The sequence below is a fragment of the Astatotilapia calliptera genome, chromosome 3, assembly GCF_964374335.1.
Source record: "Astatotilapia calliptera chromosome 3, fAstCal68.1, whole genome shotgun sequence".
In the NCBI taxonomy this organism is placed as follows: Eukaryota; Metazoa; Chordata; class Actinopteri; order Cichliformes; family Cichlidae; genus Astatotilapia; species Astatotilapia calliptera.
Window position 1 is genome coordinate 28,706,359 of NC_137424.1, and position 25,973 is coordinate 28,732,331.

The 25,973-nt window shown below is 42.4% G+C and overlaps 1 protein-coding gene across 2 annotated transcripts in view; it reads left to right on the plus strand.

Moving 5' to 3' along the window:
- LOC113017208 (mitogen-activated protein kinase kinase kinase 11) overlaps nucleotides 1–25,757 on the plus strand; it is a 53,332-nt gene extending 27,575 nt beyond the window's left edge. Inside the window, exons 3-11 of one of the 2 annotated variants that reach the window (XR_003271421.2) lie at nucleotides 1,811–1,959; nucleotides 2,943–3,118; nucleotides 4,334–4,580; nucleotides 7,294–7,410; nucleotides 10,403–10,574; nucleotides 10,665–10,777; nucleotides 10,961–11,575; nucleotides 16,475–17,319; nucleotides 17,417–25,757. Coding sequence is in view for 1 of the 2 variants with exons in the window: in XM_026160365.2 (XP_026016150.2) it covers nucleotides 1,811–1,959; nucleotides 2,943–3,118; nucleotides 4,334–4,580; nucleotides 7,294–7,410; nucleotides 10,403–10,574; nucleotides 10,665–10,777; nucleotides 10,961–11,575; nucleotides 16,475–17,061 (2,176 nt within the window). In the remaining variant the exon portion in view is untranslated. Of the gene's footprint in view, nucleotides 1–1,810; nucleotides 1,960–2,942; nucleotides 3,119–4,333; nucleotides 4,581–7,293; nucleotides 7,411–10,402; nucleotides 10,575–10,664; nucleotides 10,778–10,960; nucleotides 11,576–16,474 lie in introns of both variants that reach the window. The other variant, XM_026160365.2, reaches the window with a different exon arrangement.
- The last annotated feature ends 216 nt before the right edge of the window (nucleotides 25,758–25,973 follow it).

A 25,973-nucleotide genomic window follows, 5' to 3' on the forward strand; every position in this document is an offset into this window, starting at 1 on the left:
AAACCGGTGAAACGAGCAAACAGGCAGGCAGCCCCGCTCTGAAGAAATGAAGGCTAATCTTTGTTTTTGTATTCTTTCTCATCTGTCCACGGCCGCTCGTCTCCAAAGCCACCATGCGCAGACGACGACCGCTTCGGGGCGAGCCGGCGAGCGGCGTTTCTGCATAGTCACAGTGTGTGGAAGTTGTAATTAAAGAACTAAATAAAAAAAGGCTGCGGCCTGCGCTCTCCACTTAGTGAGCCTGCAGTGTGTGTTCAGTCAGGTCCGGGCGAGGGCTAATTGACAGTGTGGGAGATCCAAGTCCTACGCCACACTTCATCTTCTTAGGACACAGGGCTGATCCCATTGTGTGGGCTCAAAAGTCCTGTGTGTGTGTGTGTCTTTGTGTACTTGTGTTTGCGCAAGTTTTGCATGCATGAGTTCACAGTGCTATGTAAGCACGTGTTTCATCAAGCAGAAATATTCCACTGCACAAAGACCTCTTGGTTCTCTGTCACCGCTGTCATAGAGAAGGTATAAAAGATAATCTTTGCTGTACAAAGCATGAATTGGAATGAAAGATGACCCGGATTTAAAAGTTATCATCTTACCTTCTTCTTACCTTCTTTCCTGAGACGTGAATTAAAACAGAATGCACTGATTTGCAAGTCATTGTATACTGAATTGGTATTGAATTCTTGAAGCTGAAACATATTTTAATCAATTATTCTTTAAATAATTTTGTTTTCTCAGAAGGTGTGTTGATTTTATCCACCGCTGGTCGAAATAGCTCAATTATACCACTTTATCCACAACACCGTTTACATGCTCCTCCCTCTTCCTGTCTACTCCAGGCTGCAGCAGGGAGTAGCTTGTCTGGGTACACGAGATTAAAATGTCTTTAATGCTGAATGTTCATATCCCACTTAGTGTAAGTCTAGCTCAACTTGTAGAACAGCTCATTTGCTCATCGGAAGAGCAGTGAAAAGTTCCCCGCCTGCTGTGTGGGTTCTCTGGTTATCTCTGCTTGCTCCTTTCTGAAGTCCATAGATGCATGTTTGATAAACTGCTGGTTCTAAATTGGCCGTAGGCAGGAATGTGTTACCCCTGAACAGGTTGTCAGTCTGCCTTTTACCTCATGAATAGACTCCAAACTCACAGCGACATTAGTTGTTTGGTCTCCTCATGTCATCACTGCGAGTAAGATTACAACATTCCTCCCCCAAAAGTCCAGCAGTTGGTTTCGTCAGTTCCCAGGCATTTACAGACTGTTGTTAAAAGAAGAGGATATGTGGCACAGTGGGAAACATGGCTCTGTCCCAACTCAAATTCAAAATAAAATCCTAAAAACTGTTTTCTTCTTAAATTAGTGTATTTTCTCTTTTCTGGGTTTATGAGATTTGCAAATCACTCCATTCTGTATTATATTTATATTTTACACACCATGTCAACTGTTTTGGAGTTGGGGTTGCACATAAATACCAGTCCATTTACACCCTAGCTGTGAGTTTTTTAATCTTCTTCTTGTTTTGATCGTTGTTCGCTATCACTGTTAAATAAATGAAATGTAGTTTGCACTAACAGCTTCCAGATAGAAAAACATCCTCACATGGCAGCTTGGGGGCAAAAAAATCATTTTCTTTCTAACACACAAGCCTAGAGGTTTTGTTTGCTGTTTAAATGCGACGGTAATTTGGTTGATATCACATAGAAATGTAAATATAAGTGGTATATGCAGCGTAAACATAATGAAGTGTTCCAACATCCTGTGTCTAATTTTGGCTCGAGCTCACTGTGTCATGCCTCGTTGTCTGGCTTGTTTCCCCTCCAGCTATGGTGTTCTGCTGTGGGAGCTGCTAACAGGAGAGGCACCCTACAGAGGGATCGATGGACTCGCTGTCGCCTATGGAGTCGCCGTCAACAAGCTCACCCTGCCCATCCCTTCCACGTGCCCCGAACCTTTTGCGCAGCTCATGTCAGGTGGTACACTCCTGCAGAAATGTAACGAAATTTTGGCGTTCGATTCAGTGGTGTGACAGGACTTTAGCGTGCCATCAGGTTGCTGTCCCGAGCACGCGTTCTTTTCCATTTCCCCAAATCCCTGCATGTTGTCAGTAACGTGGCCATTGAGAGGAAGCGTTTTATGCAGAAGCCATCTTATGCAATACATTTGTGCCCATTTATCTTCTGTTTTTTGGTTTTAAAGTAAGAAGAAATGCCACCTGGGTGCTTGCTGTCAAGCTACCAGCTGGTCCAGAAAAGTAGACACTTGGATTCCCTTTCCCTTGATGTCATTTTGTCGTTTTTTTGTTTTTTCCTAAGTCAGGATCAGTGCACAAAACAACCAGTAGCCACCTCAGAGGATTAATTAATTATTGGATTGGTTTTTGATCTTCTTGTAATGCCTAAAGTTTAGAAGCAAATTATGCAAAAGTCCCCGCAGCAAGTTAATTAAGCATGACACTTTGAATAAGTGATCAGCTTGACTCTAAATTGTGCTCACACAAAGTGCCTGAAACATGTGTAAATAAAAGTTAGAGGCTTTGCAGGTTACTTGTTCAATATTACATGTAATAAGTGCAAAGACATACGCCTCATGTAGTTATCTGACCTAATTTTAAGTCTTTAAATCTCAGGTGACGGCATTCAGTTGGATGATGAAATTCTTCTTCTTTTTTTTTTTTTCATTTTGTCTGAGGATTAAAATTAATGAATGAGGGACTTTCAGGTCCCTTGATTTTAAGAAAATGCTCAAAATATGTGAAGCTGTCCTAGAAATGAGTAAATTTGTCGTCTTATTGTCAGTTAAAGTAACCTCTGATCTTTTCCCCCAACTGTAACGTTTCTAATCGCTCTGTATTTCTGATTGGTCCATTACTTCTGGACAGCTACATATGCACGTCACTTTGGTGTAGCACCAACTGCATCCCTGTGACTCACTGTATCCCCTGTATGTGTGACAGAGTGCTGGGACCAGGACCCCCATCGCAGACCCAATTTCAGTTCCATCCTGGCCCAGCTGATGGCCTTGGAGCAGCAGGTGAAGGAAGAGATGCCGCAGGATTCGTTCCACTCCTTGCAGGAGGACTGGAAACTGGAGATCCAGGACATGTTTGATGAACTCCGGGCTAAAGAGAAGGTAAGAGGCCCTCAACTCTGAATCACTAAGCCATGCCCTTGCCAGGGCTAGCTTCTGATTTAGAAAATGTCATTTTAAATAATAACAACTTGATGGTACTGATATTAAAATGAAGTCATCCACAAAGCCCACTACTGACATTTAACTGAACATGTTTCATTAACCACATGATCCGGGTTAATGTTCATGTTGACATTTCTGTGCAGTTTTTTCTTTTAATGTGTTTCGTTGATTTATTATGGTTCAACACACCATCAGCTGGAGATTTATTCTGGCTCTGAATTGGTCTTTTGGTGGCAGTAAGTTTGTTACTTCACTCAGTGAGTTTAAATACTTGGAGTCAACCAGCCAAAGGAATGGACACTGCAAAAGTGGGATGAAAAAGAGAGAGCAGGCAGGGTGGAGTGGGTGGAAACGAGTGTCAGCAGTGATTTGTGACAAAGGGATGGCAGCAAGAGTGAAAAAGAAGGTTTACAACGTGGTAGTGAGACCCGCTGTGGCATGTGGCACTGACAAAACGACAGGAGCGAGAGCTGGAGGTGGCTGGTTGAAGATGTTGACGATCAAGATGTTGATGACCAGAAGGGACAAGATTAGAAAGAAGTACATCAGACGGACAGCTCACGTTGAGATGGTTTGGAAATGTGCAGAGGAGAGATAGTGGATATACTCCACAATGAATGTTGAAGGGTGGAGCTGTCAGGCCTACAGTTGTTTATGACAACAGGATTATAGTGGGATTTTTGGTTTTTAAGCACAGCCTCATCATAGGTGGGCTTTTCATCCCCTCTGCTTGAGCAGATCCCACAGCTCAGGACAACCAAAGTCCTCAACAAATATTGTATGTTTCAGGGGTTTCTGGAAAAGCACCCTAACTCTAAGAGCCACAGCAGCTGAGGTGTCTTGCCAGTCTTTGTTATTCTCCCTTATTTCTGTGGCCTGGGGGTCACCGAGCCCCTCTAGCCATGTTCTTAGCAGCACAGTATTTAACAGAGTATTTAGTGTAGTATCCCAGGAGGAGAAACCCATCAAATAAAATGTCAAAGAGCAGCTGTGAGTCATCATGCATAATAATAGCTTTCACTGCTACCAATTTTCTCAGAATTTTGTTTCATTAAACTGTAAATTTGCATAACCTCAGTCACACACACGAGACCTGCTGATATTAATTCACTTCTAAATACTTTCTTTCACTTGCCTTTCGCCCTCCATCAGGAGCTGCGATGCCGTGAAGAGGAGCTAAAGCGAGCAGCTCTGGAGCAGAAATCTCACGAAGAGTTCCTGCGGCAGCGTGAGCAACAGCTGGCCCAGTGGGAGCAGGATGTGTTCGAGCGTGAGCTCAGCCTCCTCATCCTCCACTTGAACCAGAACCAGGAGAAACCTAATGTCAAGAAGAGGAAGGGCACCTTCAAAAAGCACAAACTCAAGTCCAAGAACGGCGAGAAGATCAGCATGCCCCAAGGTGCGTCGGCTTATATCCGTCTATCCATCTTATCTACCTTTGATTTGTTCTGTCAGAGATCAGACTCGATTTCTTGGTCAGTCTCAACAAGCAAAAAATAACAACAGTCCAAAAAAACACATGCAAGAGAGCAGTGAGAAGGAAGTGAGGGAGAGTTTTTGTGGCACGACTGGTATTTTTGTAGCACGGCTCCTTGGAAAATTGCTATCAGGGCTGAACTCATGTAAAGATTGACATTTTGAAAGAGAGGCTGCAGACAGGTGCAGTTTTGCGCTATTATAAAAAAGTTTGTCATTTTTAAATCTTTTTTTCAGCAGCTCCCCTCCCCATCTAAAAATAAATAAATAATTTAAAGGTGGATCACAGGTCTGACTTGCTGATATCTACTCTGACCAGGATTCACTTTGCCCTCCTCTTTTTCTTCTCTTACTCACCTGACTGCCGTTTCTTGTCCTGAGCTATCACAAAGTCACACAGTCTGCAGCAGTTCACATCAAGTGTTTCAAAGCATGTATTTTGGGCTGAGCAAGCATGCATAAATGCGCGCTGTGTATGTGTGTGTTGTGGTTAGGCCTTTCCCAGCAGCAGCAGGGCGGTGATGTGGTGGTAGTGGTGGGGGGTTGATGAGAGGGGAGAGTGAGCCAACCACGCCTCGACACTTCCTGTCCATGGACAGACTGCTGGCTGGCCTCTCTCACTTTCTTGCTCTCACTCTGTGCCTCTCTCTCCCTCTTTCTTTTTAAGCATACCTTCCTCACCCATTTTGTCTTGTTCCTTTTCCTCTTTAGCTCCCTGGCCACTGGTTTTATTTTCCTTCTTACAGTATGTGCCTGAATCCCTTTCTCTTTTTTTCCCCTTTTCCCACCAATATTATTATTGTCTTTTTCTCCATCCTATATTAAACTTGCACTTTATACCCTGCAGTAACATATATATTGTGGGCTTTTTGGAGGGGGTTCAGTAGCTGGAACATACTTATGTGTCCTTTTTGGGATATTTTTTTTCCCCACATACACACATATTCAAAAATATCTGAGAAAGTAAAGCATGGGATACTTTGTAACTGTGTTAAAACACAAAAGTAAGACATCTAAATCATAACATTTCAGAAATATACAATCTTAACATAAAATCTTCACTAAGGAAGACTCGTTAAGCTTTGCATATATGGCCTTTTAACAGATAGGCTGCCTTAGCAAGTTGAGCACTAGCAAGATTGGTGACTGATTTGCAATAATTTAGATGAATGTGAAATTTTTGGGATAGTAACAGTGTAAATAATTTGTCCTGCTTTTAACATATACACCTATCTTCCATGTCTATCGACTGCATAACAGTTACTCTGCATAAAATCACTACTTTTGCTAACTAGCTAAAGCTAGCTGCCTCATGTGCTAAATTAGCTAGCTAGTTTAACCTCTATTAGCATAGCAACATGCACTAGCAAACTTTAGCAAACAGTAGCAGTTCCTTTCTGACACCACATGTAGGTCTTTCATTAATTTTACAGTTTATCTGTAGAATAGAATAGTGTTAATTGGCCTGCAGGCCTTTCTGAGTAATATCAGTGTTGTAGTTAAACACGGACTTTAATCAGCATGCCATTATCAGCCATTGCCACTAGTAGCTTCCTTAATGCTTGATACATGGAAAGAGTAAGGTCTTTCGTGAGTCCTCCAATTATGTATCTGCCTATATCAAAGCTCATCAGTGAGATTTTAAAAATAAAAATCCTGTTTGTGTTCTGCAGAGAGATTTTGATTATGAGCCATAATGTTGTAAGCACCCAAAGTAGACTTGATGTGAGCTGCGAGACTGTGATACCATATATGCCCCTGTAAAAACCACAGGTCTCTACGATATCAACCTTGTTTTTTTTCTCTCTCGAAAAAACTACTCTACCCACAATCCTAAATCAAAAAAGCAATGCCCCTGATTGGTGGAGGCGTAACCATGGAAACGTTTAAACTGCAAATATTAGGTTGCTTAGTGAGCGGGAAAAATTCAGAAAGTGTGAGAACAGTGATTGCAGTCTCAAACAAAGCACTGTACCATATCAGTAACAAAGCTTTACACACACCACAAACTGCAAAGTGTATTAAAAGCTGTTATACAAAACTAATGAAAAGGACTCAGTTCAAGAGGGTTGGAAGTTATTTGCTGTGGAATTTGGGATTTGCTGTGGGTTGCAGTGGGATGAATAGTTCCTTCACTTTAAAAACTATTTCAACAGTCTTGTGCCTTTTCCATTTTTGACCTTTTCTTTTTTATTAATTTTTTATCTAGATCAAATGTTTTTATGGTCACGAGTCCTTTCATTGCTGGTTGGCTTGGTTCAACGCTGAAAACTTCAAATTGATGTGTTATCACTTGGAATTATTATGACAGTAATAACTGCAAAGAACACATGAGGAGTACTAGGATAAATACAATTGCATTTGAAAGAACGTGGGGGAAATGCCATGTTGGGGCTCATATTAGTGCACAAATCGGCTGTGGAAGGTGTGACAGCTAAAGTCTGCTTCAGTTCCTGCGTTTTATAGATATGTAATGAAATACTGCTATCACAATTTGTGTAACACTCGATTTCTACAAAAGCAAACTCTTGGCTTCTTTAGAGAAATAAGGAAGCTAAAAAAAATGTTGCAACCTCAAAAACAGCTGACATTTCTTGACTTTATGAATGTCTTACATCCTGTTGTGTGTCTTTCAGATTTCATACATAAAATTACGGTGCAGGCATCCCCAGGCCTGGAGAAAAGGCGGAACTCTCCCGATTTGGGTTCGGGCTCCTCACCTTCCTTTGGACCGCGGTTCCGCGCTATCCAGTGTGAGTGCAGTCGTTTTTACGTACATATATATCGAGTGTATGTGGAGGCGTTTCTCAACGCGCTGAGAAAAGCAAAAGAATAACGTCTCTCACCATCTTGCATGCACACACAGACTCTGTTGCGACATTACTCGTCTCCATTTCCAAATTTACTCCTTTTATGTGCTCTCAACCACCCACTCATCTTTTTGTCTTCCCATTTCCCTGTGGGCCCCAGCTCCCTTTCTCTCTCTCCCCCTCACTGCTCTGTCTCTCTCACACACACCCTTTTCCCTTTTCAATAGTGTGTTCCAGTCCAAATATTATCTGACTTCCTTTCAGCAGCTCAGCACTTCTCAGCAGCTTTTTTTTTTTTCCGCCGCTGCCCTGCTCTGCTCCCCTGCTGATTGCAGTTACATCAGTGCTGCAGTGGGGGGAGCTATTCAGCTATGTTTTCCAGGCACTTAAGCGTCTACAGTTTTTATATGCATGTAGTGGCTACAGTGCGGTTTACTGAATTAAAAATAAGCAGGGAGGAATTCACTGCTCCAGGAGAAAAGGGTTGCAACAGCGGCAGAGATCTACATTGCTCGCCTGCTTGTCGGCTTCTTAGACAAACGCCCGAGATTTTTCCCTTCGGAGGGAAATTGTAGCCAGCAGGTCACGGGGCGTTTTAATACAACCCAAAAGGAAATTTTGTGGTGTAGCAACAGGCAATAAAAGAGACTTCACAAAACAATTACCACCGCGGGTTAACATAAAAGCACAAATTGCAGTGAAACATTTATCTATAAAGTGGTTAGTCAATCTAAAACATCTGCCAGCTTCATTTATTCATTAAGTAGCGGGCTGGTTTTCTTTACTTCCTAATGACTCTGCTTAATGGCAGTCACTAAGCCATGAGTGTGCCTGTCATTAAAATGTGTTTAGTGGATATTTATGCTTGCCCTCTCGGTAGCAAGCAGTGATTTATTGCAAGGGCCTCCCGTACTGATTTGTCTAGAGAACTGCCAAATTGATTTGCATTAGTCCACAGAGCTAGATTCCACTGTGCCATATTTTTACTGAATAGATATGTTGAAAATTAAACTGCCTCTTATTTTTAGAGAGTTTTTGAACTCTGAGATTGTAATAGTTTGTGTTTTTAGCATCTCAGTAGGTTGGCTGTGTCATGTGTGTTGGCAGCTTATGGATACTGCTGTCATCATTTATTTATTTATTTTTTCTATCTGCGGGGGCAGGATTAGATTTGGTTCTATTAGTCCTTTTCCTTCTTCCAGTTCCAGTACCTGAGGTACAGCAGGCTAAATTTGGACTTTTAATTGATGATCTAAATGCTACAGAGCGTGGGAATCGCCGCCACGCTGTCGTTTGCGCAAAATCAAAACATTGATAGAAGTCAGGTTAATAAGGAAAAAGCATGAAGATGATTGTGCTGGCTGTGTTGCAGCAGCCCTGTAGCCTGTAACCAGCTAACGTTTGTTACAATAGCATCCAGTCAGGATCACACTGACGCCTTTCAGAAGCTTCTTAAAATCCCAAAGCATTTAAAATGTGCAACGTAGCAAAGGTTAAATATACTGTAACAATAAAACATTTTCATCTTCCAACATCTACCCGAGGCAGACGTCGTTGCCTCTGCGATCGCCATTCCCTGTGTTTTCCTCCCAAGCTGGAAAAAGGCAAAGAGCCTTTTCGGTCATATGTAGAGATGTGTCCTTTTAAAAGGCAGCTGCTCACTATTCTGATGAGTTCCTGATGTCCACAATTTTACTTTCACACCTAAAACCACCTCTATTTCTGAATATTCCGTTATCAACTCGGTGTCACAATGTCACCAACTTGTGTTGAAAGCAATGTATCATTTACTTTTACATCTAGGCTCCGAAGCACTGCAGAAATGTGTGCAAAAACCATAAAAGGCTTACCTTTTTGGCCTTTTTGTTTGTTAAATAAAAATATATCAGTGTGGAGGAGTGTGTGGATTTTTTTTAATACGTTAACAAAATATATTTCCTGTCAGAACAACAGTAGAAACATTTCTCTTAATTTTTTTCACTGTTAATAGAAAGATTTGATCAGCGTGGGGCAGAGGAGAAAACCTGTGAGCTTTACAAAATGATGAGAAAATATATTCTATGAAAGCATGTTGATATTAATAGAGGCATACTGAAAAAGGAAAAGAGTTCAGAGAGGAAAAGGCTGGGAATGGGGAGCCACAGTGTGATCTTTATAAAATCGTAACGCCAGCACTATCATCTGCCTCCTGTGCTTGCTTTGAAAACATAGTGCTGGAGAGTGACGGGCGGTAAAGTGCATCAGCCAGGCCTCTGCCGCAGTACAGGCCAAAGGACATAATACAGCATGTCCAATCAGAGAGCATATTTACTTTTCCCATTTCTGAAGCTGAAATGAAATGGCAGCGCAAAACACTGGGGATAAAAACAGAACCACAACTCAATGGAATAAACTGACAGCTTCAAAGTTTTCACCTTGACATGTGCAGTATGTAACTGTGGTGCCCATTCCACTTATAGCTCTTCTGGCTTGTTGGGTGTTGACATGCTGAGAAGGATCCTCGAGGCCTTAGGAAGGGTGTGATGGAGTCCATATGTGTTGTGACAGTAGAGCCCAGGCTGGCTGAAAGTTCACGCGCTGTTCACACACTTTGTGTTAGCAGCACGAGCCCGCTGGTGTGCCGCCAGTGTCTGGCAGGTGCAGTGCCAGCTTTAATCAGAAGTTTGCATTGGAGCTCACCCCCCAGATAACTTTGGCACCTTTTTTCACACTTTCTGCCCTGTGACTGTTCGGCTGTTATTGTGGTATAGGCTGTGGTCACATGATCTGTTTTAAAGTCCGCTGGAGCTTAAACTTTCATTTAAATTCAAGTTTCATGAATTGTAGCTCTAAAGTCAACTGTGTTAGAGATGATCGTACTCACCCGATTAGAACGCAACTAAGCTGATAATAAACGAGCTCATACTGATTGTATTCTCTCCCCTCTTCTCTGCAGTACCCAGTGACAACAGCAGGACTTTCGGTCTCAGCCCAGTCCGGCCCTCCCTGGATACCTCTTCTCATAAACAAGTCAACGGAGACCTCAGGTTGAGCCCTCATTGGAGGCCACAGAGCCCCAAAAGTCCCAAAAGTCCTAAAGTCCTGCGCCTTAGTCCCCAGGAAAGCAGGTACGGCAGAATTGCTTATTCCTTCTGTGTGTATGGATTTGATATGCTTAACCATCACCATGCTTAAGTTGAAATCTTTCCTGTTTTCAGCTTGTCGATGAGAGCTAAGCTCCTGAAGGCAGACAGCAATGAGAATGGAGACTCCAAGGATGACTTTGAGGAGTACCGACCCGTCACGCCAACCCCTACACCTGCTCAGAATGGTATCCACTGCCCTTCACCACCAGCTTTACCACCTTATCTTCCACTTAGCCTCCTTTCTAATTCTCTCTGCCATGACCGTGAATTATGAATCGAAGCTAAATGAATTATAAATACATTGAGTATTCCTCTTCTTCTATTTTGGGCTCTCCTTGTGTCTTTTTAAAACCTTTCTTTTTCCGCAGGCTCATCGGTGAAGGATAGCCCGTGGCCTCCTCTGTCTCAAGGAGACTCGGGCAGTGAGGAAGGGAGTTCTTCCCCAGCTAGCTCTCCAAGGCCTGAGAGGGGGCCTCTCAGTGGCCTGATTAACAGCACCCACCGAGCCCTGCTGGGCAGCGGCTCCCTGCTTGCCTCCATAGGACTTGGTCGCTGCCTGGATATTCCCCCAAGAGTGCCACCTCGAACTCACCCACCTTGCTTAGAGGGCCGCAGCCTCTCTGAACTTGAGATTTCTCATCCTAGGCCCCTCATTTCAGACCCTCCAGTAGTGGACGATCTCATCACCTTCTCCACCTCGGAGCCGCTCCCCAGACCCCTGTTGGATTTAGCGCTGCAATACCAAGAACTAAAGCCTTTACCCCTGACACCGCCTCCACCAAACCCCCGCGAGAGGAGCAGCCACCGGACGCCACACAGTCCGCAGAGTCCCAGCAGTGCCTCCATGCAGCACGACAGGACCAGCCCAGGGGAGTGGACCCCCACTTACAGTTCCAGTAACGGGGAGCTGAGCAGTGACTCCTGGGAACACAGAGCTGACAGGAGGAGGAGGTCCAGCCAAGGCCTGCACGCTTCTCAGCTAGGTTGGTCCGAGTTTCTTTTACACAGGCAACCCCATCAGAAAATAAAGTAAAAAAAAAAAGAAGATGTTTTTATTACTGTGAGACAGAAAGTACAGAATGAACAAAACTGGATTAAAGGAGACCTGCTATATGCATTCTTGATTTGACTAGAGCTGTATGATTCACAGATCAAAACAGTCCTTATGACACTTAATATATAATTATATTTATCAATGTTATTTATATTTATCTTGTTTCGTATGCCGTCTTTTAGCTCCTCTCCCTTTAAGCCCCCCTTGCTTTTATCTGTTTTCTTCTGATTGGCTTGCCTTCAAAACAAAAGGCTTGAGTAGCCGGTGGGAAAGGGACCACTTGTCTAATATTGCATTAGTCCCCTTTTGCTTCAAAAATTGGCAAAGAACTGCGATGCTCTGTGTATTCTGACACCTTTCTATCTACAATGAACTTCTTCTGCAATCTGAGCTACAGCAGCTCATCTGTTGCATTGGACCACATCTATGTCAGTGAGCCTTGGCTGCTTGTAACCAAGTCTCTGGTTCACCACTGTTCCTTCCTTGGACCACTTTTCATAGACACTGACCACCACAGATTGAGAACAGCCCACAAGAGCTGCAGTTTTGGAAGATGCTCTGACTCAGTCGTCCAACCATTACAGTTTGGTGCTTGTCAGACTCGCTCAAATCCTTACCCTTGCATACTTTTCTGTCTCTGACACATCAACTTTGAAATCAGAATGTTCACTTGCTCTCTAACATATCCAACCCACTAACAGCTGCCATGACGAAGAGATAATCCGTGTTATTCACTTCACCTGTCACTGGTCATAATTAGGGATGGGTATCGTTTAGGTTTTATCCGATATCGGTGCCAAACCGGTACTTTTGAAACGGTGCCGGTGTTTAAACTGTGCTCGAACCGGTGCTTAAAGAATGGAGAACATAAACTTTGTCCAAAAACCTCTTATGTTTTTATTTTTAACAGTCTCTTTTTTCCTGCAAAATGATAACCAAGTTAGCCTTTTCTGTTGATACAAGATACCTCCTTTGGTTGGAACCGGTGCTTAAACAATGGAAAACACAAACTTTGTCCAAAAACCTCTCCTGTTTAGCTGTTTTGTTTTCTTTTTTTGTAAAAAGATAACAATGTTAGCCTTTTCTGCAGCTATGGGGCATAAATGGTATCACTCTTGGCTGGAAGCAGTGCTTAAACAATGGAAAAAACACAAACTTTGTCCAAAAACCTCTCATGTTCAGCTGTTTCCCTCTTTTTCTTTGGTCATTTTAGCCTTTTTGGCCAGGGTGCAGGGAGTATCTGCCATCAAACAAGAAGGCAGACGCATGTAACTACGACGGTGTTTGCTAGTTCACCTTACATGCATTAATTTAATAATGTGGTTAGCCTACTCAACATAAATTACACAGGAACAACATTAAACTACTCACCCAGAGAAGAATGGCTGCTGCTGCCATCATCATCCTCATCATTTCTGCTACACTGGCAGGGCTAGGGGCCAGGACTCTCCTCTTCGGGTTCTTGGGGGATGTTGCTAACTCCGGGTCCGATAGCAGGCACCACACACCCGCAGTAGATGCGCTCGGTGTGAGGTCTTGCAGCAAGCTATCAAATGCGGTGCATTTCTCGGCTTTTAAAGAAACGCTATGCGTCGCCAGGTGTTTCATCAGATTCGAGGAGTTACCTCCTTTGCACAGTATCAGCTTAAAGCACTTGTTGCAGGCTGCTGAGTTTGCATCTTTTGCTGTGAAGTACAGCCAGACATTGATCGCTTCGCCTTGGGCATTTTTAATCTGTAGCTCTGCTCTAAAAGAACGTACGTACCTGGGCCCGCCTACTATCCTCGGAAAGGTAAAATGATTGGCTAGAATCCAAAGTGTATGACATCTCAGGGAAAAAAAAGCACAGAAATAAAGCATAAATAAAGCTTTTCGGTCTGATTACTACCGTGAAATCGGTACCCATCCCTAGTCATAATGTTATACATATTCAGAAAATACAGAAAAGCATAATTGGTCTTCTTTAAGTTGCTTTTCAATAAGAAGAGATAACTTGGAAGAACTGAACGTAATTTATTGGGAGAGAGAAATTAATTATTTGGCAATTAGACTCCGATGACCCATCATGGCAGAATAGAATCCCAGGAGTGATAGGATTTAGGACAGGACCCCCCGGAGTCTAGACACTGATGGTGGTGAAGATGAAGACTGAGGCTTAAGCAGAGCTCTGGCCGAGGTTTCTGAGGTGGAGATGGGGAGGAGACAGTCTGAAAGGGAGGATGACCAAGAGCACAGATTTAAACCAGGCTGATTGGTTCCAAGAAGGCAGGCGAGAAGATGATTGGACTCGAGTAATGATGTCAGTAATCAGATGGACAGTGTGGGAAAGTGTTAGACATGTAAACAGAAAAGTAGCCGAACACATTATGTGATTACTCCCATATTGACCTTACGTTAAAGCTTCATTATGGGTCATGTAGGAAGCAAATTGCATCTTGTACATATTTTTGCTTGATAAAAGTGCAGTTTTTAAAGCAGTGTCGTCTCCAGATTGGTAAAATAATTTGTTTGTTGTTTTAATTTAGCTGTATAATTCATCTGCATTCCTCAGAGTGTGTCTACAGGACAGCCTGCAATTCTGATCCAGCCTTTGCCTTGAATAATGTACCGCCTCAGCATTACAATGTTCCCTCACAGTTCCTTAGAATTATTGTGCCTTTTTATTTTTTCTTTAGCAAGATCTTTCTGGCACAACAGAGGCTTCAGTGCTGTATGAGCTTTTTCATTTACATCAAAGCTTTTTCTTCTGCCTATTTGCATATCTCAGGTAACAGCTGGCCCTTCATCCTTCACTGCTAATACTTGCGAAGCAAAGCTACCGTCCAGTCCTCTCTTGTTGCCCACCCCTTTCCAAGACAGACAGTTTTCTTTAGATGAATGGGAAACATGAGGCATCACAGCTGAGGTCGCAGCACATTCAAAATTCCCACTAATCTATTCTTGACCTCACTGGCTCGGGTAGATTGGGAATTTGGCTGAAGTTCAGCATCGCTTCTCAGGCTTGGCCAGTAGTGCCGGTAGTTAGCATTAGTATCCTTCATTATGAAACGTGTCGTGGTTTGTGTTTAAATGAATTCTTTGTGTTTAATCAGCGTTTTAATTTTACAGTATAGTCACGTTTTGTTTTATCCCTCCGAAGGCTAATATGCATCAGAAACACATTGACACACTTCAGATCTGTAATGACGGAGGCATGAGCATTGGTTGTTCTGTGAGCGAGTGGGCTTCAGGAAGGCTTTAAGAGTGCCCCTGGGTAACATTTCACACTCTATATATGGTCCGATTGAGTCACAAAGCCTTGGATTCTCCACAGAGAGGTTTTTTCCCCAGCTCTACCCGCAGGTACTGAGCAGACGAGCCTCGCCTGCTCCGTTGCTAACAGCCATGATCTCCCGAAACATGTGCGCCCGTTATATCCGGCTAAAAAGCCACACATAATTAAACAGCGAGTGTTTTAGCTAAACATCTTATTATGTTTATTGGCTGTAATGACTCAGGCTCAGATGCATAGACACACTGCCACAAGGTTATTGGCGGAGAATGTGCATGTGAAAGAGACAAATTCAGAGGATTCCTTCCTCTGCTTTTTTCTTTACTTTTGTTCCTGCTCTCATGTGACTCTTGATTGCTCTTTTCTTGTCAGCTGAATAGCTTAGCAGCCTTGGAGAGTTGCTGTTGATGTAAATAATGCCATTTGGCAGACACATCACATTTGGAACTAGCAAATGTTCATTCAGACTGATTTATACTGAGTTTAATGTTCCTGTCGGTACTAATTTACACTGTCTGCTTGCCATTGTTGCTGCTTTGTCAAAGAGCTACATTGTACTATATTATACTTAATTTAAACTAATTGCATCAGCATTCTGTGCTGGTAATTGTTCCATTTCTTCTTGGAACAGTAATGTACCGATTTCATATTACTGTTTGGATCACTTTCATCACACACGGTTTGGCAGAGTTTGGTTGGAGAGGCGTGTTTGAGAGCGCACTGGGGCAGTTCTGCAGTACTCTGAGAGTCATTTGCAGATTAACAATTAAACTTTTCTACCAAGACAGTTGAAGACAAAATGATGAAGATGTTTAATATGTTGAATATGAAGCCTTTTTCTCATATTGTGTATTTGTGAAAAGGTTAAGCCATTAAGGAGAGTACAGCTCCGCATGAGGAAATGGCAACTTCCTCAATTCACTAACGCTCATGATGTCAGCAGGGTCATCTTAAGTTAGGGCCTCTGTCCAACGGGGTCCAAAAGGTTTTTAGTTTTGCCATCTCTTCTGAAAAATCAGAGCTTTCAGAGAGATTTGCAACAATATTTTTTCAGTTGAGACACTGGTTGCTACGATACTGAGTATCCACAGAGGTAATGTCAAAATCCTTCTTGAAGTGGGTCTTGCTACTGATTGTTTCTTAACTGGTAGACCTACAGTGAACAAAATGTTCCTCCAAGCATTAACTTCTGCTCACTTGTTGTTCAGCACTTGTACAAACAGTGAAGGAAGTGTGTTGTTGGTTGGGGTCCACTGGGACAGTAATGAGCACAGTGTTGTACTGACTGCTTATGAACTCTGAATGACTTGAAAAAGTGTCAGGCGCTCAGCGACGAATCGTCGCCAGCAGCTTGCTGTGCACTTGGAATTTTTAGCACCTTGTCAAAATGTTGTACTCCAGTTGCAAACAGTTGAAATTGCACACCCCACCACATTATATTCACCTTACATATACTTGACAAAAAACAGTGTTTTGAAATGTTTCCAGTGTTTTTCGGACAGATACTGTCTTTCAGTGCCTCGTTAATGTTTTTCTTTCCTTTTATGTGCTTTTCAGTTTTAGACCTGCCTTTGTGCCAAGACACACAGGACTTTGATGACAAGGCTCTCCACCCCAACCCTGCGCTCTGGAGCCCCAAAACACGCCGCCTGGAGGTCAGCGTCATTCCTCGGCCCCGCCCATCTCCCATCCGCCCCCGCATCGACCCTTGGAGCTTTATCTCAGCAGGTGGTGGAAACTCAGGTGGTGGGCGCAGCCCACACCGCTCAGAAAGCAACTTACTGAGCTATCAGCCGTCACCCACCAACCCCTTCACCAACTGTGACCCTTTCCCCTCTCCTGACTGCGACCCCTTTGCCCTCAAGGCTGATCCGTCAAGTGGTTCGGATGGTGCCTCACCCTTTGACCCCTTCTCAGCTCCCTTTCCCACATCGCGTTCTGCCCCATGTTCTGCCAACGGCTCTCCCACGCTGCCCTCGTTCCGTATAGCACCCATTAACTCAGCTGACTCGGCCCTTATTGACTTTGGCTGCGGGGCCTGCAACAAGCCTCTGGATGGCACCAAAGAGAGGGCTCACCCCCGCAGGATACTGGGGCTCAAGCCATTCAAGTCCCCGACGCAACTCAAAGACGACAGGTTCTGAATCCAGCCTTGCCCCGACAAGGGGTTTATTCTCAATGATATGAGCCTGGATTTGATTGCAGGAGCACAGTCCAGGACCGTTTCCACTACTATGTCCTACTTCGGAACAAGGATTCGGATGTTATATAAAAAAAAAAAAAAACATGCACACTCATGACTCATCCTACCAAGGGAGGTTTTCCCCTTTGGGAGCACCAATCATCACAGGTCTTATTTATACACCAGCCTGCTGCTTTGGAAACCAGAAAGCCAGTGAAAGGTGGTACAATGAATTGTGGGATAGCTGCCTGTGAACCAATAGCTGGTGCCCATTTCATTCTCTCTCTTTTTTCCTCTGTTTCTCTATCCCTTTGAAGGAGCAGGATACAGATCACTAGCCCCATCTTCAGATTCTATCAGACTGCTCATATCAACTGCTTTCATCTCCCCTTACCTTTGAAGCATTGTGACAATGCAGAGGTGGATAAGGCGACTTGCACAGCTTCATCTGCCTCTACCTCTCTGCAGACTGAACGCCTTCAGGACAATGGAAAATTGGAGTGCCTTATTTCGTGAAGTGTTTTTAATATATATCTTTTCAAGGCTCTTTGAATGGTTAATCTGGTGTGTAGGGAAGATGCTACGAATCTGGCTTAAATTTGCAAATCAGCTTAGCATTGCAGTGTAAGAAAAATATCGTCTGCATGTATGTCTAGACTCATTGTTCAAGGAAAGCTTACTGGGGTTTTTTTTAAACTGCGTCTGCGTGTTGCATTATGGGAGAAAGCACTCTGAGTGGATACTAGGTTGCTCAAGAAATCCGAGATGAAACCGTGACCCAGGCATTCCACTTGGAAGCAGATAACATTCCAGTCACATTCTGTGGGAAATGCCAGGAATTGGCAGATTCATTCAGGCTGGCAGGCGACACAGCACAGGAAACAAGACAGGGGTGCCCTCCGCATTCCCGTCATATGCCAAAGAATGCCACTGTGACTGTGTAAGTCCTGGGACGAAGGCTGTTTGCAAATGCATTGTTTTTACCTCCTCAAAGTGCCAGAACAGAACAACACAGAGCAAACTGACACAATCACACAGAGTATTTGAACATATGGTTCTCAGATTTTGTTAGAAATACTGTCTAATCACCGCCACCTATAAGAGGTTCAACAAAGTACTTTAAAAGTGTTTTAAAGTACTTTACAAAAAAAGTCTGCTTAATTTGTAGGCGTTATCAGTCTCACAAAACATGATTCTGAGTTTCTTCATGTACCAAAATTTAATGTCTGAGTAAATATGAGCCAGATGCTTCATTTTCCCCCCTCCCTAGAGAGTTACATGTGAAGATTGAAACCATCCTTATTATCATTCATTCGCAAAGCAGATTGCTTAACATGGAACAATATGGAAAAGTTAGTCCAAGGAAAACATTCCAGAGATCTGTGAAGGCCACACAAAAAGCATTTTCTGTTTTATCCCTCTGCAGTGACGTCTGGTCACTCAGTGGTTGTTAACCTACCAGCTGATGACTTAAGAAGAACTTGGTGCTTTTCCAGTCGAATTTAATGCTGATTGACACTTAAAGTTCTAGATGGACTTGTTACCTTTGACAGGAGCAATTTTGTTCTTGCTTAGTTTACCTGGCTTCATGGATTCCACACTGAAATGAAAGTGCTACTGATGTTCTCATCTAACTCTCCAGAATATCTGCTAAAGTTTCTTGATCGGCAATGTCCAATATTCCCTGGCTCAGCAGATGTTTTTAGCGTTGTGAGAACAGCAGCGTCCCTCCAATTTAATGGTTTTTGTTTTGGTAAAAAAAAAAAAAATAACAGGAATACAGGGAGAACCTCACTGTACAGATGTGGCAACATCATGTTTTTAGCCTCAGCACACCACAGCAATAACTTTCTCATGGTTCATTATCATTACATTACATTCTACACCTATCAGCCACAACATTAAAGCCTCAGAGAGGGAAAGTGAATAAGACTGACAATATTTTTAAATTGCTATTTTCTGCTGTAAAATGTGTGGATTTTTTTGACACGTATCACCTGCCTTAGCATTGTTTCAGACCAAGAACCCTCTTCTCAAAAATCGAAGGCTCTGATTTGGACTCGGATCAAAACCCGCATTAGCAAAATGGACCGCAACAATCCTGAACAACCCACCAGCCCCAAACGATCCACTGCTAACTTCCCAGCGCATGCAAACGTGCATGTTTCTGCATGCACTCTTGAAAGCAATCGGAAGCACTACCCAGTATTAGGTGGTTTTAATGTTGTGGTATATAAGTGTACATGCTAAATGTAACATGTTCACACTTTCTCAGGGATTAGTTTATTTTCTAAAATCATCCCGAGGAATGTAGTGGTGTGAGACAGGTTGTGGGAAAATTGCAGCAACAAAATAGCTCCAGACTACCAATGCACAACAGCTTTTGAGGGTGTGTTTTTGCTTTTTTTAAATTGACAGTCAGCTCAAGCACTGGTTCAACATAACTAAACCAGTGCAGGGGAAGCACCTGAGAGACCCACCTACCTAGCACAAACTCTGAGCCTGTTAACGATGGCTTTACTCTAACATTTCAAGTACAAACGCTGATTCGCTTCATCGCTGTCACCGTGTCATTGGAGGACAATAACAGCTTTGTTCTGTCGAAGAGTGAAAACCTTGTCTCCAAAGGGAAAAGCTTTGTGATTAGCCTAATAATCCCACTGACGTACAGAGGAAGCTGATAGTGATAATTAGCCTCTCGATAAGAGCAGGGAGCATAACAAAGCGCTGAGATATTTGGTTAATTAATTTGCCCCGACATTAGAAAAATGCCCCGCATATCGAGTTGCGCCCCGCTCCGGCTTATGTGTAGATTTAAGCTGCATAAAGTTTCAAAGACAGGTTGAGCCGCCTTTTCTGTCTTCCATTTCTTTGTCTCTCTGTTGCCACTGGCTACAGCTCCTGACCGGACTTCATCTTCGCTGTCAAAGCTCAATTTTTTTTATTTTTTGCATCTTAACCCCTGAGGTGATTTGGGAGATAGTTCTGCTCCTTTTATTTTGTTCTGCCTTCACTGCTTTCGTATCTGGAAAGTTTTTCTTGCGGGCAGTTTTGTCCTGACAGCAGAGCGTTCAGTTCAGTCACAGCCAGGTTTCTATGCAGCTAGAAGAGATGGCATTTGTTCTAGGACAGAGTCCATTTGCAGGAGAGTGCTCATTTTACCAAGGCATTATGGTTTGAAATTGAAAGGTGTATTGTCTTCTTCTTTGGCCCAATAACGTGTACGTGTGTCCTCTACTGTGTATACCAGCTATAGCCAGCTTGTAAAGATCTCATTTTTAATTCTTTGAATGTGCTAGCTGCTAACGTGTGGGTGTCTTCTATACTATATTTGATAGCAGATTTTTTTTAGATTGAGTGAACAGCCTCCTGTCACAGAGATGTGGCAAAATGCACAAGTGCACATTTTAACTCTTCTGCGATTTGAAATTAGATGGAGGTAGTCATATCAGGAATTTTAAAAAAGGAAAAAGGGAAATAAGACCTAGTTCAGAACGCTGCCTACTGTCACGCCTCCGCACATCTGGCAACTGCTGCGGAAAGTGGGCGTAAATGTCAAATTGTCTGATTAGGAAATAAAAAGAAAATAGTCGTACCAACCCCTTGGATTATGAATCGGTTAAGAAGGATATGAGTGCTGTTAGACAAGGTGACAAAGGCTTCTTTTAAATCCTTGAGCCTGATTTTAACGAGGCTGCAGTTTGTCATGTAGATGACTGTGTAGTTGGTATGTACCTGGAGGGTTACAAAGTTCCACTGCAGTGAACACTCGAGTAAAAGCGATTACATACAGACCACCACCATTCCAAATCTGACATGTTTACCCAAGCAGTGTTTGACAGCGTGCTTGTCGTGATGTCAACCTGTTCTCCAATTGAACAACTCACCTGCCACCACCTGGACGTGGACATGAGTATAGAAAATAGTTTATCCTTCGGCAGCGTTCCCCACCTTTCTCCGCTCTCTTGTCCTCCCCACCGACATTTTAAAGACATGACAAGTGACGAGTTATTGCCTTGTCTGTTCACGTCGACACGCAATGTCACGACAGCTATCTTCTGATAGTAATTACACTTGGGTAGCTGTTATTGTCAACAGATGCTCTGCGAGCCCCCACACTATAAAAAAAAGAAAAACATGAAGGAAATCGAGATGATTGAAACGTCTGGCAGGTTATTTCTGTCATAAATTGTCCGTGTGTGAAGTATCCACTTCAACCTGCCAGTCACGTCATGTCTGCACGTTCTCTGGGAGCCAGACTTTAATTTTCTCTCAGCCCCGATGATGACAAGAACAATTTGGCCTTCTCCATCAAGTGTGTGTGTGTACAGTGACATAAAATATTATTTTCAATAACTGCAGTGCTTTACACAAATGATTACATTATTACCTGGGACACAATGTTTTTACTCCTGCTCGTAATTTCTCGAGGTGGTTAGAAGCCTTTGTGGTAATGAATTATTTAGGCTGCAATTGGATTGTTATTCATAGACAAAATACTCCTACTTCAGTTCATAATGTGTAATCTGAAAGATGTACAGTCAGCTCGCTGAGGGGATAAAAGGGACACATTTTAGGAAGCCTTTTGTGGACAAAGACATCCGATTCTCGGTTTTGGCTGTCAGATTTAGAAACCAGAGCTGCCATTTATCTGCTGGAGCTGACAGCCAGCACTCCAATACTAAAGTCTTGATGAGTTGATTGTGATGCTCTGCGCTTTCAGGCATCGCCCCATCCGTCATTGCAAATCACTGCCCCGAGTACAAACTGACAGGGAGAAAGGAACTGAAATCTCTAAAGGCGAGCCCTATATCTGGCCACCAGTGAGCTGCTTTGAGCCGCTCGGTGGCAGCGAGCAGACGAGAGTCTATGATCTTCATTCAGAGTTCAAGCTCAGACCATTACCCCTAATCATTGAATGGCAACTGGCTATTACATGAATGAAATCTAATGAGATGGCACCGTGGAGAACCCCTAAGGCCCTGACCCTCATCAAGCCAAGAGGCCACCTGTGAGTGGTGGTGTTGTTTTAAAATTTTAAAGGTGAAAAATCAGAGCCATTAACCAGATTAAAAAAAGAAAACAAAACCCTTTGTGAAAGAGGAACAGTAGAATGTGCTGTTTTTGTGTTTGTTCAGGTTACACTTGCACTCACAGGTTTAATTTGGCTGCTTTGTGAGCAGCAGATGTGTTTATTATCTGATTTACCTTGATTAAACCATTGATTCAGCTGTAGCAGTAATCATGCAAAGACTTCCATGGGACTAATGCTATTCAGGGAGACCGAGACACCTGTAATAGCTTTATAAATAATAGTGCCAGGTGCTAATATATTTGTCATCTTTAAGGCAAAATTAGGAAACCAGAAAATCCCTAAATTAGTTATAGTCAAATATATTGTGCAAGAGGTTATAAAGTAAAAAAGTAAAACCACTAAAAAGCACTTGATAAAATGATCTGGCAAACCTTAACATATTGCAGAAATGACAGAAGTGATTCAACTCGAGTTTGAAAAGAAATAAAAGTGCTTTTTTGTGTTTGTTGCTCCTGTTCAGCTCGGAAAAAACAAAAAGCTGCCAACAAAACAAAAACAAAAAGCTGCTGAAATGATTAATTTCTGAATGTAAGTTATTTTACTTTTTAATTTTCAATAGTTTTATCTGCTCAGTCTTCATTTTGATAAGACTGTGAGCTCAGCTAGGTGGAGCCTGATAACACAGATGGTTAAACAAACTAAATAGCAGCCTATTTAGCCGTCAGTAGCTAATAGCTAACGCTAACCTTTGGCATGAAGCAAATCACCCAAGCAGTCTGCGGAATAAACTCTCTTTTTTGGTCACTCTTTAGGACATATTAACTGATATTGTCTTTACTTGTGTTCCTTCTTTTTGTCTTTTTATAACTAGTGTGTGACAGTGAGGGAAATGCTGAGTGTTATTAATGCACTTTGTTCTAGTTAAAGTAAGAAAGCTAAATGGAGAATATGGGAGCTTTGTTTTGTTTTGTTTTCTGGCATGAAAAAGAAACTCATTTAACAGTCTGAAGGCTTGAATTGAAATGATTACGTACAGTGGCAGAGAACACTGTTCGACTTGAAGAAAGTCAGGAAGTCCAGTGAAGAATTGCTGCAGCTGCGGTTAAAGTATGTTTTCTCTCCTTCATGGTTACCAGGCAAATTGGAGAATGGTTCAATAAGGCCGGATGGAAAAAAACTACGGCTGAACGTGTGTTGTATTTGCTTTATTGATGAAATTTTACCTTGGCAGGTCAGTAGAGCACACTCTGAAACAACAAAATAGATGGCCTGCCATTTCAGCGGCTTTCACTCCATTTACCTTTGCTGCTTTTGCTTGTTTGTGTTCAATTAAGTGGATGTTACAAATATGCCTGGTTTTCACCCTTGTTTAGTTGTCCCCCAGCTAGCTGTCAGTGACAGACACGCATTATTGCTCGATCTGGCTCATATTAAATCGAAACACCTGCCTGGGCCTTTGTTTGGCCTTAATAGGCCGAGACAGAATGATCAAATATGACCTTTCATCGACTGTACTGGTGTGGCACATCCCAATAGGGACGGGAACAAAAGCTGTGTCTGTGACAGGCGCCGCCAGGTGTGTAAGCTAACGCTCAGGCTCTGAAACTGTGAATATTATTCCTAATTCTTTTTAGCCTGTGCATCCAAGGTCACCATCTGCTGTCCCTTTTTCAGTAACAACAAAAAGCCAGTGAATAGGAGAAATGAAAGAAAGACCAGTTCACGTTCAAGACCTCAGTGATGGCTCCTGGAGAAAGCTGCCGCTCAGTGCAGAAAGTAAACACAGACTTTATCTATGAGGTTATAAAGTCCAAGGCCCACATACTCATGCCTTCCCTCTACTCAACAGCAAACAACAGCCCTGCGGTTGTGATTGTTGTTCCGTTTTGCTATTGACACACAATTACCTCGTGATCTTCCTCAGACAGGAGCCGCGCAACCTGTAAATTATGCTTCTGTGCTGCTTGTGAGTTGGTTAAGTAAACAGCCCCTCTTAAATATAGAAAGTGTGAATTGATTTATGGCCTTCTCTGTAACATTTGCTGATATTTTTGGGATCTTTCTTAGTCATGTGATCTCTTACTGTATATCTGGATTCATGGGGGTAGTCCTACAGGTAAAGCCCCTTAAATGTCACCTTTTCCCCATCATGCATTCATTAAGGACAGCTAAGCATAAATCATTTCAAGATGCGCAGTAGCGTGAATGTTAAAGTTGAGCACTAGCTAGAGGTGATATCAACTGATGGGTCGAGTCGGTTCCAGTGAACTGATGTTTGCTCACGGATGTTTGCAGGTTTAGCAGAGCACTGACACGTTTAGTGACAAAGACGTCTTCATTTTTAAAAAAATCAATATTAACGGATATATAGGTGACTAAACTGGCGAGGCTTAACCTGATTAACGTCTCCTTAGACAGATATAAGACGGTAAAGTCTTTTACTAAGGCTCGAGGGTATTTAACAGTAGGTGGTCTCTTTCAGGTGCTCATGGTTGGGCTTAAATGGCTGAACTCTAAACGATCCAGAGAGGCAATTTGAAACGGTTTGGATGGTACAAATCCCCATGACTCAGTGGTCAAATCTCTCCCACTCACAGCTTCACAGTACTGTGAAAAAGACTTTGCATTCTGACAGTTTCCTGCCAGCCAGCTGAGGATATGGATATATATATATATATATATATATATATATATATATATATATATATATATATATATATATATATATATATATATATATATATATAATATAAAAATTATATAGGGGGGTTAATGTGGATATTTATAAATGGCCATCTTTTTACACACTGGATTAAAACTATTTCATTCTCAAGATGGTCAGGGACACAGTCCACGTTAGGATGATGGATTGATTGCTTCATATGAACAAAGCATTTTCTAGGTTTTCACTGGAGTATTTAAGATGTATGGGTGCTTCACATGAGACAGATCAATGTTACGTTCCCGTTCACCAAGTTGGCCAAATCTGCACGAAACTGATTTTTCTGCAAGCCCTAGTACTTTGTCTGTGTTACTGAAAAGCCTTGAGAAATGTGCCTGTTAGAGCTCGATTTCCTTTTCCTTATGTACATTGCAGCAAAATCTTACACTTAAATTGCAGCCGAATGTCCCCTTGGGGCACCCATACTGAATTTTTATGTGCATAAAACTGCTAGATGGAGAGGAAATGTTTGTAAGTACCTTAAGGTAGCAGACAAGCTCAACCACCTCTCTGCCTTTGTATCTATTTGCTATTTTTGTAATTGGATTCATTTCCATGTCTATTGTGTGTTTTATTACAACCTAGGCGATGTGATAACACAACTGTTGCATTGCCCTGGCAGTCATTTTTACATCTCTCTCAAAACTCTCTGCTCCTACGAGTTAGAGGTTTTGCAGTCCTTGGGCTTTGAAAATTCATTCTTGTTGCATTTTTGTGAAATCTCGCACTGGGCTGGGCCTAATCAACTGTTTTTATTGTGCACAAGAGGATTATTTCTGTATACAGTTATGTGAAAATGTTTTTATTTCTCTTGACTATTAAAATGGGTTTTAACCTGTGGAGAAAAACAAAGGAAAAAAAGCTCAAAAAGACATAAGACCAAATAAAATGTAACACTCGTGATGTGTTTGTGGTGTTTTTCATGTCAAAGGACAGACAAAGAGAACTTGATGAGAGAAAAACATGATTGTTGTTCAGACATCCAGGTGAAATCGTGGACGATGTTTGAACTTGAGTGATTTTTTCTTGTGCAATTATATTTGGTGTTCTTTCTCTTCACTGCCTGGATGCCATTTAGGAGTGTTTGAACCTTTCTTTCCTCTAGCTCTTTGTGAAC